Genomic DNA, 15,976 nt, shown 5'->3' with positions numbered 1-15,976 from the left:
TTTGGCTTTTTTTTCTGCCTCTGAAACTTCTGAAACTCCATTTCAGAAAAAAACTTTTTTTCCTGCCTCTGAAAGCCTCCGAAACAGAGCTTCAGAAAAAAAGCCTCTGAAGCTCTGTTTGGGGGCTTCTTTTCTGAAGCTCTGTTTGGGGGCTTTTTTTCTGAAGCTTCTTTTCTGATGCTCTTTTCAGCCTCTGAAACCTCCGTTTGAGAAGCTGGGTGGGGCTACATTCAGAATATAAGACACACCCAGATTTTCACCCTCTTTTTTGGGGGAAAAAGGTGCGTCTTATACTTCGAAAAATACAGTAGTTTGCAACTCAGAGCTTAATACAGAAAAAGAGAACCTCCTCTATATAGGTCAGTTAAACTAAGCCTAAGCCACGCCCAGGCTCCTAGCTGTCTCCAGCAAATACTGTTTCAGTTTCCAAACAGTCTCCATTGGCTGTCCCAGTTGCTATGCCTATTCATTGGCTGACCTTGTTACCATGTCTCTGTCAGTCATGAGTTCTCTGACATAAACTTTCATTTCATACAAAATTTTGGGGCTGGAGGAGGTCATAATTCAAATGGACACTAAGCAAGGATTACCTGAATTACTCCAAGCAGCTGCTTCACTTCATTTCATGAGAGAGAGGGTTTGTCAACTAGCAGTCATCAGTTACCTCTCGACCTATCCCATTCTAAAAGAGAGTGTGTGTTTTTTTTCTCCTCACCCTTTTATTTTATTTATTATTTACTTCTTAAACAGGTTTTACCAGAGTTTCCATGAAACTTGTTCTCACCTTTTTGAAGAAGTTTCTGTAAAGCCAGGTCCCACGTTATAGGGCACGGAAAGCTGCCCCTTCCAACTGTCATCGGGTGCAGGAGCCCCTCCCATTTCCCTGTTGGAAGCAAGAAAAGTTACAACCCTCTTACTTCAGGAAACAGGTTGACTTGGAATTTAAAAGAAAAAGTATTCTTCCACTTTCCAAGAAAAGAAAATATATTCTTGCTGACACTGAATTTGAAATGGGGAGGGGATTTTGAACTCTCATCCCCTTAATGCTTCAGATAGATAGATAGATAGATAGATAGATAGATAGATAGATAGATAGATAGATAGATAGATATGGATGGATGATAGGTAGGTAAGTAGGTAGGTAGGTAGGTAGGTAGGTAGGTAGGTAGGTAGATGATAGATAGATAGGCAGGCAGGCAGGCAGAGAGAGAGAGAGAGAGAGAGAGAAAGAGTAGATAGATAGATAGATAGATAGATAGATAGATAGATAGATAGATAGATAGAGTGAGTTGTGGCCCGCCAGCGGCCTGCATAGATCGTGGCTGATCCCGATGAAGAGGAGGCTGGTGTGGTGTCGCACCAGCAGCCTGCACAGCCAGCACTCCGTCAGAGAGTGAGGAGGCCGAAGAGGATGTGGTGCCAGAGGCAGAGACTCAGCCAGGGCCTTCAGAACCTCCAGAGGCTCCTTCCAGTGGAGAGAGTGAAGTGGAGGAGCCTCTCCTCAATGCTCGGGCACGCAGGGCTGCCAAAAGGCAGGAGTGGCTACTCAGGAGGAGGAGGTCTACCCGAGAGTAGGGCTTGAGGATAATTGGCCATTCCCTTAGCCTATTTAAGTCGAACGCAGCTAGTGCGTTCTTGCTGGAAACAACTTGTATTATTATCAGAGTATTTTGGTTTATCATATCTTGTTTTCTGGGCTGGTTGCCAACCTTTGCCGGTCTTGTTTATTCTTGTTACTTAATAAATTTCATAAGGACTGTTGGTGTATGTCAATATCCTCGGAAATCCAGAACTGGGGCAGAACAGATAGATAGATAGATATAGATTGAAAGATAGACAGATAGATAGAAGTCTAACATTGCTTAGAAGAATTGCATATAATAAGGTGGGAGAATAAATGAATGAATGAATGAATGAATGAACGAACGAATGAACCAGTCAATCAATCAGTCAATCAGTCAGTGAATCAATCAATCAATATATTCATTTATATACTGCCGACATATATAAATAAGGATAAGGCTAAAGCTGAAGAAAACCAACTCCTCGTACAGCGTGTTCTTCTGAATATTCACTTCTCTCTTTTATAAGCAGGTGTTGCAAAATTAAGGTTCACTACAATGCAGAGAGTTTTCTTCAAAAAACGATCTACTACTGCCTTCCGTCCTCTTCTCTCTACATCCTACATCCTACAGCAGTTCAAGTCGCACCCCGACTGATGGCTGGTTGCATCGTGACAGTTTGAATTTATAACTGACTTCCCCAGCCCACTGACCAAGAGTGATATAAGGCTCGTATCATTAGGACTTACTTTAGCAGCTTCTCAGCGTCATGATAACCAATGGGGTGGACAGGAATATTTAAGTTTGCTGCACTTTGAGCTTCCTTCAAGCGATAGGCATATTCTGGAGTAAGAAAGGCACCAATTACTGTAGTGTATACTGAGGACAATTCAGGAGGCTGATTGTCCCCTTTGAAACCATACTTGGTTGAAGGCCTGGATAACTGCAAGGTCATCTTTTGTCTGTCTCCCAATAGGTTGCAGTGGGGTGGACTTGCCCCATATCTCATATCCCAGGGACTGAGGCAGTGGTGGATTTCAAATATTTTTACTACCGGTTCTGTGGGTGTGGCTTGGTGGGCGTGGCATGGCTTGGTGGGTGTGGCTTGGTGGGCGTGGCAGGGAAGGATACTGTAAAATCTCCATTCCCTCCCCACTCCAGGGGAAGGTTACTGTAAAATCCCCATTTCCTCCCGATCAGCTGGGACTTGGGAGGCAGAGAATAGATGGGGGTGGGGCAGTGGTGGATTCCTCCCGGTTTGGCCCGGTTCAGCCCGGTTCAGCCGAACTGGTAGTGGTGACGATATGACGTCAACGAACCGGTTCTCTTTGTTTGGGAGCTAGGCCCTCCCGCCCACCCCACCCACCCCTCGCGTTATTCTTACCTTTTATTTGGCCCCACCCCCAATCTATTGCTGCCTCCCAAGTCCCAGCTGATCGGCTAGAAGGAAAAAAACTGTTTAAACTCTTGCCGCCGGGCTTCAAAGAGCCGCCCTACAGCTGATCAGTGTTAAAAGGCAGTGTGGTGGTAGACCGGTGCCTCCAAAAACAAATGAGTAGACCGGTGCCTCCAAAAACAAATGGGTAGACTGGTGCCTCCAAAAATGAATGAGTAGACCAATGCCTCCAGAAACAAATGGGTAGACCAGTGCCTCCAAAAACGAATGAGTAGACCGGTGCCTCCAGAAACAAATGGGTAGACCAGTGCCTCCAAAAACGAATGAGTAGACCGGTGCCTCCAGAAACAAATGGGTAGACCAGTGCCTCCAAAAATGAATGAGTAGACCGGTGCCTCCAGAAACAAATGGGTAGACCAGTGCCTCCAAAAACGAATGAGTAGACCAGTGCCTCCAGAAACAAATGGGTAGACCAGTGCCTCCAAAAACGAATGAGTAGACCGGTGCCTCCAGAAACAAATGGGTAGACCAGTACAGCTCTGCAAGCAGTTAAAAGCCTGGTAGACTAGTACCTCTGCTAAATCCTAAAGAATTGTCACATGACCATCAAGCCACACCCACAAAATAAGCCATGCCCACAGAACCGGTAGTAAAAAAATTTAGAACCCACCCCTGGGGTGGGACCAGTCAGAATTTTTACTACCGGTTCTCTGAAGTACTCAAAATTTCCGCTAGCGGTTCTCCACTAGCAGGTCGGAACCTGCTGAAACCCACCTCTGGACTGAGGTATGCAGGAACTTCAGAAACATAATTTAAAAGAGCAGTTCAGATCAGTGGTGAAATCCCAAAATTTTTACTACTGGTTCTGTGGCCGTGGTTTGGTGGGCATGGTATGGCTTGGTGGGTGTGACAGGGAAAGGATACTGCAAAATCTCCATTTCCACCCCACTCTGGGGCCAGCCAGAAGTGGTATTTCCCGGTTCGTTGAACTACTCAAAATTTCCGCTACCGGTTCTCCAGAACTTGTCAGAACCTGCTGAATTTCACCCCTGGTTCAGATGCTTAAGACCTCTACCAACAATGGAACTGAAAAGCCACATTTCTGAAGTTTCTGAAGCAAAATGGCAATCCTTGAGACAGGGGATTTGGTGACAGTGACTACATGGACAAATCCACATGGTGTTCTCAACAACACAATATGACACAATTTGCCCTTATCTTCCTCTAGGAGAGAGTTCCCCAATCTTTTTGGGTTGGCAGCCTGGAGCTGGGGGAGGGGAAAAGAGGAAATGATTTTGTGGTAGGGGCAGGTACATGTGGGACTGTAAGCAGCCACAACGAGGCTCGTGTGAGTGGGACCACAATTGCCCATGATGACACTTGTGCAAATGGGGCCGCAAGCACTGCAACAATGATCTCATGAGTGGGGCTGCGACCACCCAGCATAACCTGAATATGTGAATTGGTTCACACACTCTTATCCTTAACCATTACTCTTCATATTAAAGGTAACGGTAAAGGTTCCTCTCGCACATATGTGCTAGTCATTCCTGACTCTAGGGGGCGGTGCTCATCTCCGTTTCAAAGCCAAAGAGAACCAGCACTGCCCGAAGACGTCTCTGTGGTCATGTGGCTGGCATGACTAAATGCCAAAGGCGCACGGAGTGCTGTTACCTTCCCACCAAAGGTGGTCCCTATTTTTCTACTTGCAGTTTTTACGTGCTTTCGAACTGCTAGGTTGGCAGAAGCTGGGACAAGTAACCGGAGCTTACTCTGTTATGCAGCACTAGGGATTCGAACCACTGAACTGCCGACCTTTTGATCGACAAGCTCAGTGTCTTACTGCCTCAGCCATCTCACCACAGCCATCTCTCCACAGTCAAACCGTCATGGCCATCCTGTCACAGTCAACTCATCATGGGACAGCTCGCTGTGGCCCACGTGGTGGGGGACAACTCACCATGGGACAATTCCATGTGGGATAATGCTACACAATAAATGTTATCCATCACTGTTTTGGTAACATTATTTCTGTTTTGGCAATGTCGAAGAAATAATGTCGAAGAAACAGTGGTGGATAACATTTATTGGTTGACTTATCCCAACTCAACGCAATAAATATGGCATTGTCCAACAGCTAGTTGGCCCCGGCAAGATGTCTGCAGCTAGTTGTCCAATTCCTGTCTCAATTGTATCTATTCAACAAATAAAAAACACAATCAAATGCTATTTTCTTAGGACACTGTTCTCACAAGTATCTGAACCTCAAGTCGTGCCTCTTTTAGAATGCATCCAGTGGAGGGATTCATCCGGTTCGGACCGGTTCGGGTGAACCACTAGTTAAATTGTTTGCTGGCCCCACCCCTTCCCATCCCACCCCTTCCAGCAGTCCCCACACACCCCATTTTGGCTCCCAGGTAACTGCAGGGAGGCCTCCTAGGCCCAAAATGGGGCGCAGGAAGGCAGTGTGTCCCCCTGCAGCTTGGTTTTGTTCTCAGAAGGCTTCAGGGAGGCTTCCTAGGGCCATTTTTGCTCCCAGGGGGCTGCTGGGAGGCCTATTAAGCCCAAAACGGGGCACAGGGGGGCGCGTTCCACCTGCGGCCCATTTTCGCTCCTAGGGGGGTGCAGGAGACTTAGTGCTGCCTGTCATAACCCCTGGCCATGCCCACCATGGCCATGCCCACCATAAGGGCAGAGAACCGGTTGCTAAATTATTTGACTCCCACCACTGCATGCATCCCCTAGAAGGTCTCTTCTCTGGTCACCTTTAGCTGGATATCCTGGAGTGAGAGGATCCCCAGCACCATCCAGAAGGAGGATGTTGCCACGTTGGGCTCCACCTCCTGGCAGATTCCAGCCATCTGGGTAAGACTGGACTCCAGGAGCACAAGAATCAGCAGGGTCCGAGTATAAAATGATGCCTTTGGCTCCAGCCAGGTAAGCATTCTTAACCTAAAGATAAACAGGATTGGTGAACTATATAATTTTATTTACATAGCTAAAAAAAAAAAAAAAATCCATAGTTTGACTAGTAGAATAGCAATAGCATTAGCACTTAGACTTACAGTATATACTGCTTTACAGTGCTTTTACAGCCCTCTCTAAGCGTTTTACAAACTCAGCCTATTTCCCCTAACAATCTGGGTCCTCATTTTACCCACCTCGGAAGGATGGAAGGCTGAATCAACCTTGAGCCTGGTGAGATTCGAACTGCCAAACTGCAGGCAGCCGGCAGGCAGCAGAATTAGCCTGCAGTACTGCACTCTCACCACTGTGCTATTGCGGCTCTGATGTTATACAATAGAACAGAATAACAGAGTTGGAAGGGACCTTGGAGGTCTTCTAGTCCAACCCCTTGCTTAGGCAGGAAACCCTCTACCATTGTAGACAAATGATTGTCCAATCTCTTTTTAAAAACTTCCAGTGTTGGAGCATTCACAACTTCTGGAGGCAAGCTGTTCCATTGATTAATTGTTCTAATTGTAAGGAAATTTCTCCTTAGTTCTAAGTTGCTTCTCTTTTTGATTAGTTTCCACCCATTGCTTCTTGTCCTGCCCTCAGGTGCTTTGGAGAATAGCTTGACTCCCTCTTCTTTGTGGCAGCCCCTGAGATATCAGAACACTGCCATCATGTCTCCCCTAGTCCTTCTTTTCATCAAATTAGATTTAACTAATTCTTGCAACCGTTTTTCATATGTTTTAGCCTCCCACCCCCTCATCGTTTTTCGGTTTCTCATAAGCATCCCCCTGAAAAGCAAACCTCATAACCTCTTACCTTATTTCCTCTGAAGATCTTCCCATATCTTACAATGACAATTTTCCCGGAACAATTAATTCCCATCTCTCGCTCTAATCTGTGGAAATCCTCTATCCTGCCATAATTCACATACACCAAATCTCCCTGGAATACAAAAGGTGTGTTAACGACACATAAAGATGGAAGCGGGGAAGTTCCAAAGTGCACCCACTCAGCTATGCTTTCCTTCATTTGTTTGTCCGTTTCAAATTTCAGTAAAAAGTTTATACGTTTTAGCCATTACACATTCATCATTTGAACACAATGCCATTTCAAAATTCGGTCTTGCAATGTTCAAAACCACAAACCCCTTTTGTCTGCTTTAAAACTTTCTAATAACTGCAAATAAGAAAAACATTGTTAACTCTATCCATTTGCCACTCAGAAGCTAAGTAGTGCTGAGTTTGGTTAATTTCGAATTAGAGACCACTTACTGTCTCAGGGCTGAACCTGGTTAATACTTGGATGAGACATTATTAGTCCATGATGGCAAACCTATGGCATACGTGCCAGAGGTGGCACCCAGCACTCTCTCTGATGGCACACGAGTCATCGCCCCAATTCAGCTCCATCCCAAGCCTGGGTTTCACTTACCTTTACCACCAATTTGCCCCCAGCGTGCACGCTTGTTTCACACATGCACATACGCTGTCCACGGATGCACCCAGCCTTGAAAATGTGCCTAAATAGCCTGACTTGGAGCCAAGGTGGGCGGGGGTGGGCCCGGGCCCACCCACAATCACCGCTACCAATTTGCCCGAACCGGTCCAAACCGGCGGAATACAACCTCTGGTCTGGATCAGTGGTGAAATGTAAAATTTGTTACTACCGGTTCTGTGGGCGTGGCTTGGTGGTGGTGGTGGTGGGGTAATGTGCCTGGGTGGGCGTGGCCAACTTTTTTTTTTTTTACCTTTTAAAACCATTTTTTCTACAACCTCTTCGGCCGAAGAGAGTGTAAAAAAATGCTTTTAAAAGTCTCTGACGATCAGGCAACTCAACTGGGATCGTCAGAGGCTTTTAAAAGCATTTTTTCTACAACCTATGCTTTTAAAAGCCTCTGACGATCCCAGCTGAGCCGCGCGATCATCAGAGGCTTTTTTTTTTTTACTTTTAAAAGCATTTTTTCGGCTGAAGAGGTTGCAGAAAAAATGTTTTTAAAAATATAAAAAAAGCTTCTGATGATTGCGTGGCTCAGCTGGGCATGGGGGTGGGGTGGGCAGGGATTTTTGCTACTGGTTCTCCGAACCACCCGCTGCCATCACTACCGGATCGGGTGATCCAGTCCGAACCAGGAGCATTTCACCCCTGGTCTGGATGATTGAGAATCTCCACAGACATATAACATAAAACTTTGCAGATCTAAATGCAGCCACAATGCCTTTTAATTCTTACCTCTGGCTCACCCTGGGCTGAGAAAGCACTATAGGGTGGAACAATGTCTTCAACAGTCTCATATCCTGCAGGAACAGGCTCAGATAGAGATGTGTTGAAAATCTAGATAGTAAAAAAGCCACAAGAGGGGGAAAATGGCACATAAAAGCAACATCTGATTTATCCAACTTGGGTGTGGGTTGAGGGAGGGGATGGAAATTCATTTAAGAAACAAAGGGGGCATTTGCCAAGGGTCCACCAAATTGAAGCCAATTTAACTAAACTCTATAAACAATGGCTGTGTTTGTCTAGCATACAATGCCCAAATAATCTCTGTGTGATGGCTTCATGTAACGATTAAGGCAAAGGTCTCCAAACATCACCATTTTAAGACTTGTGGACTTCAACTCCCATAATTCTTCAGCCAGCACGGCTGCATTACCCTGCATTAAGGCAATGGAGTGATTTGCACAACATAATTAATTTTGAACTACAGGTAGTTCTCAATTTATGACCATTCATTGAAGATCAGAGTTACCATGGTGCTGAAAAAAATTTACTTACAACCCGTCTTTGCATTTATAATTGTCACAACACCCCTACAGTCGCCTGATTGTAATTTGGGCACTTAGCAACTGGCTCCCATTTACAATATTTGCAGCATCCTTAAGTCACATGATCATAAGTTGAGACCTTCCCAGCCATCTTCTGATGAGCAAAGTGGAGGAAGACAAATTGATTTAAGGACCACATGATTTACTTAGAAACTGCATAATTTGCTTAATGTCTGTGGTGGTTTGCTCAACGGCCAAGATAAAAACAGTTGCAAAGTTGGGTCTGGTCATGTGATCACTTATTTAACGTCCACATCACTTAGCAATGGAATTCCTAGTCCCAATTATGGTCAAAGAATCATTCTATACCAGTGACCCTCAACCTTTCGGGCAACAGGGACTGATTCTGTGGAGAAAGGGTTTTGTTCTGCCCCAGCTACGGACTCCAAAGAATGCAGTACACACAAACCTTAGTTCAAACCTTAGTTTACTAAATAAACCAGTCTTTTACAATAACAGCTGTTAATTACTTGCATTAACAGCCGCCAAGAATTCAAAGAATAATAACTGAACGCTTACTATGGTTGGCAGAATGCCCAGAAGCAATTTGCAGGAAGCTGATAAGATAAGCTAGACAAGACACAAAGGTATATGAACAAAGTTGTTCCCTGCAAATTGCTTCAGTCGGCATTCCTCCTTAAATAGGCTAAGGGAGTGGCCAATTAGCCCCAAGCCTTACTCTCGAGGAGACCTCCTCCTGAGGAGCCACTCCTGCCTTTTGGCAGCTCTGCGCACCTGTGCATCGAGAAGAGGCTCCGCCTCTTCGTCCTCTTCACTTAAGGGAGCTTCTGGAGGTTCTGAAGGCCCTGGTTGAATCCCCGCCTCTGGCACCACATCTTCTCCAGCCTCCTCATTGTCCAACTCAAGTGCCAGCTGCACAGGCTGCTGGCGCAACACCACACCAGCCTCCTCGCTGTCTGAATCAGCTACTAGCTGCACAGGCCACGTATGGGCCACAACAGGTTTTCTGTGGACTGGAGGGGGCGTGGCTTCATGTGCTGCCTGCTTCCTGCAAATGGGGCTTCACTTGTTTGCACAGCCTGGTTTCTGGCATGCCGTGGCCCAGTACTGGTCCACCTATCGGGGGTTGGGGACCTCTGCTCTATACAACTCCATGTTAGCTTAGCGCAGGGGTGTCAAACACAAGGCCCACAGGCCAGACACAGCCTGCAATGTGGTTGGATCTGACCCGCAGGGCTGTCCTGGAAAGTGTAAGGGGCTGGCCCATGTCGCTTCAGTCTGGTCTACCGAGTGCAAAGCGGAAACATCAGGCCCGCGTGGCTTCAGCCCGGTCTACCCAACACAAAGAGGAAACATGCCCGCAGTTTGGGGAATGGCACTCAGTTGGCCATGCCCACCCAGTCGACCACGCCTGCCCCCCCCCCCAAATCAACCACAACTCTGATGCGGCCATCAATTAAATTGAGTTTGACACTCCTGGCCTAGTGTATGAGGTTGTGAAATCTACTCTGTTGTTGTGGCCCACCGGTGGCCGGCAGAACCAGCAGCAGAGTCAGACAGTGAAGAGGTTGGGGAGGAACTTGGACCAGTCCTGGGGGCTGGGGAAAGCTCAGACAAGGGCTCTGTGTCGGAGGCAGAGCGGGAGCTAGACAGCAGCAAGGCAGAGGAAGAGCTGGAGCCCATTCCCGGTGTGCTTATGCACAGAGCTGCCAGAAGACAAGAACAATTAAGAAAGCAGGGTCGACTCGGGAGTAAAACCACAACATAGAGATAATTGACCCCTCCTATAGGAAATAAAAGAGGAGCAAACAGGGAGTGGGCTTTTGCAGGAAACCATTTATTCATTCCGTGACTCAGAGAGACTCTGTTCCAAGTTTGGCCTTGTACTGCGGTTGGAAACAAATTACGTGGCAGCTTGCCAAACGAGATAAGGTGTGTTGAGAAATATTCCTTTGAAAAACTGTTTGGACAAACCTTGTTGACTGTGAATGAACGTAATTCACAGTCGTGTAAATAAAAGAGGTTTTGCCAGTTATTTCTGCCTCCTGCTTGTTAAGGGAGCCTAAATCAGAACATCTGTATACATAATCCACCTCTTCTCCTTTACCTCTTGGCCACGCTCATCGATGAGTGAGATATAATTAGGACTCGTCTCATTGGGGTAGGAAAGCAGAACATCATAAGGAACCAGTTGGACCGAGTCTAGGCCAAATGCCTTCCAATTCGCTTGTATCTGTTCAGCTAGGTGCAGATTCTCCTGTGTGCCTGCCAAGTGAGGCTGCTGGGTGAAATTGCTAGAAGAAAGGAGATGGCGTTATTGACTTGATAGTAGAAAACAAACTTTTCTTTATATTTGCGTAGACCAGTGATGGCTAACCTTTTCCGGACCGAGTGCCCAAAGTGCACATGTGCATGTGTGAATGCGTGCGTGTGCCCGAACCCCCAAAATGCAATGTGCACACAGCCCTTGTGCATGCATCCTGCCCCCGTGCATGCAGGCTGCCCCCTGCGCCCACCCCCCACGCATGCGTGTGTGGACCCTGCAGGCGCCCCCATGCATGCATGCATGCCCCACCCCCACACATGCATGCGTGGCCCCCTGCACACACCCCACCAGGGCAGAGACCCAATGACCAGCTGGTTGGCGAAAGGTGCACACATGTGTGGCTGAGCTGAACTGGGGCAACAGCTCGCATGCCCACAGAGAGAGCACTGCATGCCACCTGCTTTTTTTGGTCTGATTTTGAGGCTTTTTTCAGCCCGTATTTGAGACTTTTTGTGGCCCATTTTTGGGGCTTTTTCAGTCGATTTTTGAGGATTTTTAAATCCCATTTTCAAGGCTTTTTTGGCCCATTTTTGGGGCTTTTTTGGCCAGTTTTTGAGGCTTTTTTTAGCCCATTTTTTCTGAAAAAATGAAGGAAGGGAGGGAGGGAGGGAGGGAGGGAGGGAGGGAGGAAGGAAGGAAGGAAGGAAGGAAGGAAGGAAGGAAGGAAGGAAGGAAGGAAGGAAGGAAGGAGGGCTTGGGATGGAGCAATTTGCACAATCAAATTCTGAATTTGGGAAATTAAGTCTCATACATTGGTTTCCAGCTTGCTCCCTTCCAGATGTGTTTTAAATCTAGAGGCTCCTATCATCCCAGTACAAAGCTGAGGAAGATGTGTGCTACTGTGTGTGTTTGTGTGTGTTTGTTTGTTTGTGTACGTTAAGAGCCTGAGTGGCGTAGGAGGCTAATGCCTCCTACTAAGTCAGCATTTAACATCCAGCTGCCTGCAATTACTGCGAGTTCAATTCTCACCAGGCTCAAGGTCGACTCAGCCTTCCATCCTTTCTAAGGTGGGTAAAATGAGGACCCGGTTTGTGGGGGCAATAAGCTGACTTTGTATAAAATATACAAAAATATGAAGGCTATTGCTTAACGCATTGTAAGCCGCCCTGAGTCTCTCTTATATATAAAAATAGCTATTTCTCTATCTCATTGCTATCTATTTCCAAAACCTTTGCAAAGGCTGCCATATGGTCCCCATTTAGCTTACTAAAGAAATTGCTTGATGCTTTCTGCTTTCATTTCCTTCATGAAGGCCTCCATCATCTTCTCGTGGACATCTGTCCTCGGCAACTGATGGGCATGTTTATTCGCCAGCCAACCTGAAAAGTAAGATCAAACCGATTTCTTATGACATGAAAAGCCAAGAGGTAAATTTTCACATGCCCCAAATTTTGCAATTCTTCAGACAAGGGTCACCTCCTCACTACCAAAGGTACCCCAGTTGCGTTAACGCAATTAATCTGGGGGTGGAATTAGCTCACACCCTTCACTTTTTTCATGAACCATAAACTGCAGTACAGCTAGTCCTCAAATTAGGACTACCATTGAGCCTCAAATTTCTGTTGCTAAGTGACACGGTTAAATGAGCGTTGCCTTATTTTATGACTTTTCTTACTACAGTTGTTCGGTGAATCAGTGCAGTTCTTAAGTTAATAACCTGGATCTTAAGTGAATCTGTTTTCTCCGTTGACTTTGCTTGCCAGAAGGCCGCCAAAAGTGATGGCATGACCCCGAGACACTGCAACCGTCATAAATATGAGTCAGTTGCCAAGCGTCTGAATTTGGATCATGCGACCGTTGTTGCTGCAAGGGTTGTAAACGTGAAAAATGGTCAAAAGTTACATTTTTTTCAGTGCCGCTGTAACTTTGAGGGCTAAAACAAAATGTTGTAAGTCAAGGACTACCTATAATCAATTGGTATGATTGTACACAACAGACTAAGCCAGCGGTGTCAAACTAGAATTCATTGCGTGGCCGGGGGGGGCGTGGCCAGGGGGCGTGGCCAGCTTGACGTCATTCATGTTGGGGGCATCTGTGTTTTTGTTTTGTTTTTTAATTTGATTTATATGCCGCCCTTCTCCGGAGACTCAGGGCAGCTTACAGTGCGTTAAGCAATAGCCTTCATACTTTTGTATATTTATACAAAGTCAGCTTATTGCCCCCACAAACTGGGTCCTCAATTTACCCACCTTAGAAAGGATGGAAGGCTGAGTCGACCTTGAGCCTGGTGAGAATTGAACTCGCAGTAATTGCAGGCAGCTGGATGTTAAATGCTGCCTTAGGAGGCATTAGCCTCCTACGCCACTCAGGCTCGAATTTGTGTTGGCCAAGTGCTAACACAAATTCCCTCAGACCCTCCCTCACTCTCATTATAATCTCCTTCCTTCCTTCCTTCCTTCCTTCCTTCCTTCCTTCCACCCTTCTTTCCTTCCTTCCTTCCATCCTTCCTTCCTTCCTTCCACCCTTCCTTCCTTCCTTTTCCTCTTTTTCCCTCCCTCTTCATTCTTCTTTCTTCTTCCTTTCCCTCTTTCCTTCTTTTTCCATCCTTGCTCTCTTCCCATTTTCCCTTCTTTTTCTTTGTCTTTCCTCTTTCCTTTTCCCCTTTCCTGTCCCTTCTTGCCTGCTCAAATGCAAAAGGGGAAACATTTCTCCTTTTGTTTTGTTTTTAGTTTCTTTTGCTAGCCCTCTGCCAGCAAAACTGAGCTCCATTTTCGCTGGCAGAGAACTGTGGGCCGGTCCTTTGCTATTTCCAGGGCACTCTGGGTGACTAACGATTAAAAAAAAAAAAAATTACAAATAAGACATTTTAAAACAGTAAAAAAAACAATACAAACAGCCAAAATAAGTATAGATAGCAGCCTAGACACTGTATAATTTTTGGTAATTCTTTGTCTAGTTCCTATATATTTCTGCATTAATTGTTCTTTCTTTCTTTCTTTCTTTCTTTCTTTCTTTCTTTCTTTCTTTCTTTCTTTCTTTCTTTCTCTCTCTCTTTCTCTTTCTTTTCTTCCTTCCTTCCTTCTTTCCATTCATTAATTTGTATTTATTAAATTTCTATGCTGCCCATCTCCCCTAAAGATAACACAGTCTTTTTGATTTGGGGTTATTATACTGGCTGCAAACTAGTTTGAAAGAGTTTCATTGATTTAATTGTAGAATACACGTCATCCTCCATTTACAACCCTTCATTTAGTGACCCTACAAAGTTATAACGGCACTTTAAAAGCTGACTTATAAATGTCCCTCCCACTTACGACCGTGGCAGCATCCAAAGAGTAACTCTATCAAAATTTAAGCATTTGGCAACCCCTTTACGATGTTTGCTGCACAATGGAGTTGTGTGACTGTCATTATAACAATTCCCAGGGCTGTTTCAGACAAGCAAAGTCAAGGGGGAAGCTGGATTTGCATAACGACTGCATGAGTTACTTAACAGCTACAGCCGAAGCCCAAAAAAATGGTCATAAAAACCAGGCGTGACTCATTTAACAACTGACATCCTTAGCGTCAAGAATTCTGCTCCCAGTTCTGATCTTAAGTCGAAGTCTCCCTATAATGCTTCAGCAGCCTGATCTATGATCTTTCTTTCTTTCCTTCTTTCTCCGCTCCCCCACCCTCTCTCTTTCTTTCTTAATTTGGCTTAAAAGAAAAAAAAATGTTATCCACCAGGATCATTAATGATTGCACAAAGGATTCCCAAACTTTCCCAAATACTGTCATTTCCTAAACACGAATACTTCTGTCTTTCAGAGAAACTGAAAGTAATTTGGATCCTTTCCAACCCACTCCTAACAAGCTGTGGAAACATTTCCCAAGCACGTGAATGCAATTTCCCTTTCCGTAATGAGTGACAGATGAGAGAGAGAGAGGGAGGGAGAGAGGGAGGGGGAGAGAGGGGGGAGGGAGGGAGAGAGAGAATGGTTTTTCTACAAGTCCTTTTCTCATCGGGAGCGGGAGAACGACAATATTGTGCAGCCTCAGTCCTACCGATTAAAAATCCCAGAAGAAACAAGATGACAGCTATTCCCACTGCCAGCACCCAGAATCGGATCCGGGGCCCACAGCCTCTGTCCCTTCGGTAGGTGGGTTCGATGCTTGTTCTCAAACTGGTCCACATTCTTTCCAGAGCTGTCGATTTGGCTAATTTTTTCCAGGCTTCTTGCAAACAGCCACACAGGCTCACAGGCTATTATGGAAGGGCCGAGGACAAAGTCTACTCTGCTTTCTTTCCCCAGATCTTGGCTCCTCCTGCAGGCTCCTTAAAAGAGAAATCAACCTCCAGAAGGAAAAAAGTTCCAGGCTGGACACCAGTCTTGATCCGCAGCCAAAGTTGTCGGCCTGACTCCGTCGCTGCTTCGTTTCAGAAGAGCTTCTTTTAGAGCGATGCAAAGAGTGACTTTTTGGGTCTCCGTGTTTTACCACTTGCAACTCCCCAAAATGGCTTTTTTCCCCTAAAGCACATTATTTTCAAGTAATCCAATACTTCCCTCAGTAGTAAAATAATGTTTCTCAAGGAGAAATTGGGGGGAGGGGGGCATGGCAAAGAAAGATAGACACACAGACAGATGGACCGAGGGAGGGAGGGAGGGAGGGAAGGAAGGAAAAGGAGGAGGAGGAAGGAAGGAAGGGAGGGAGGGAGGAAAGGAGAGAGAGAGAAAGAGAAAGAAAGAAAGAAAGAAAGAAAGAAAGAAAGAAAGAAAGAAAGAAAGAAAGAAAGAAAGAAAGAAAGAAAGAAAGAAAGAGGGAGGGAGGGAAGGAAGGAGGGAAAGAAGGAAGGAAGGAAGGAAAGAAGGAAGAAAGAAAGAAAGGAAGGAAGGACAGAAGGAAAAGGAGCAGGAAGAGGAAGGAAGCAAGGGAGAGAGAGAGAGAAAGAAAGAGAAAGAAAGAAAGAAAGAGGGAGGGAGGGAGGTAAGGAAGGAAGGAAGGAAAGAAGGAAGGAAGGACAGAAGGA

The 15,976-nt window shown here is 45.8% G+C and overlaps 1 protein-coding gene across 1 annotated transcript in view; it reads right to left on the bottom strand.

The window, feature by feature from the left end:
• The window catches only part of LOC117660097 (Putative N-acetylated-alpha-linked acidic dipeptidase), a 42,371-nt gene extending 26,757 nt beyond the window's left edge, over positions 1-15,614 (bottom strand). The window contains exons 1-8 of the mRNA XM_060686203.2: positions 15,013-15,614; positions 12,233-12,344; positions 10,807-10,993; positions 8,146-8,247; positions 6,733-6,858; positions 5,724-5,910; positions 2,312-2,405; positions 785-883 (exon numbers count right to left, since the gene is read on the bottom strand). Of these exons, the coding sequence (XP_060542186.2) occupies positions 785-883; positions 2,312-2,405; positions 5,724-5,910; positions 6,733-6,858; positions 8,146-8,247; positions 10,807-10,993; positions 12,233-12,344; positions 15,013-15,142 (1,037 nt within the window). The 5' untranslated portion in view covers positions 15,143-15,614. The remainder of the gene's footprint in view (positions 1-784; positions 884-2,311; positions 2,406-5,723; positions 5,911-6,732; positions 6,859-8,145; positions 8,248-10,806; positions 10,994-12,232; positions 12,345-15,012) is intronic.
• Between the last annotated feature and the right edge of the window lie 362 nt (positions 15,615-15,976).

Source organism: Pantherophis guttatus, chromosome 5, assembly GCF_059756535.1.
Source record: "Pantherophis guttatus breed Tessera chromosome 5, ASM5975653v1, whole genome shotgun sequence".
Lineage (NCBI taxonomy): Eukaryota > Metazoa > Chordata > Lepidosauria > Squamata > Colubridae > Pantherophis > Pantherophis guttatus.
This window is presented reverse-complemented; position numbering and strand designations above follow the sequence as displayed.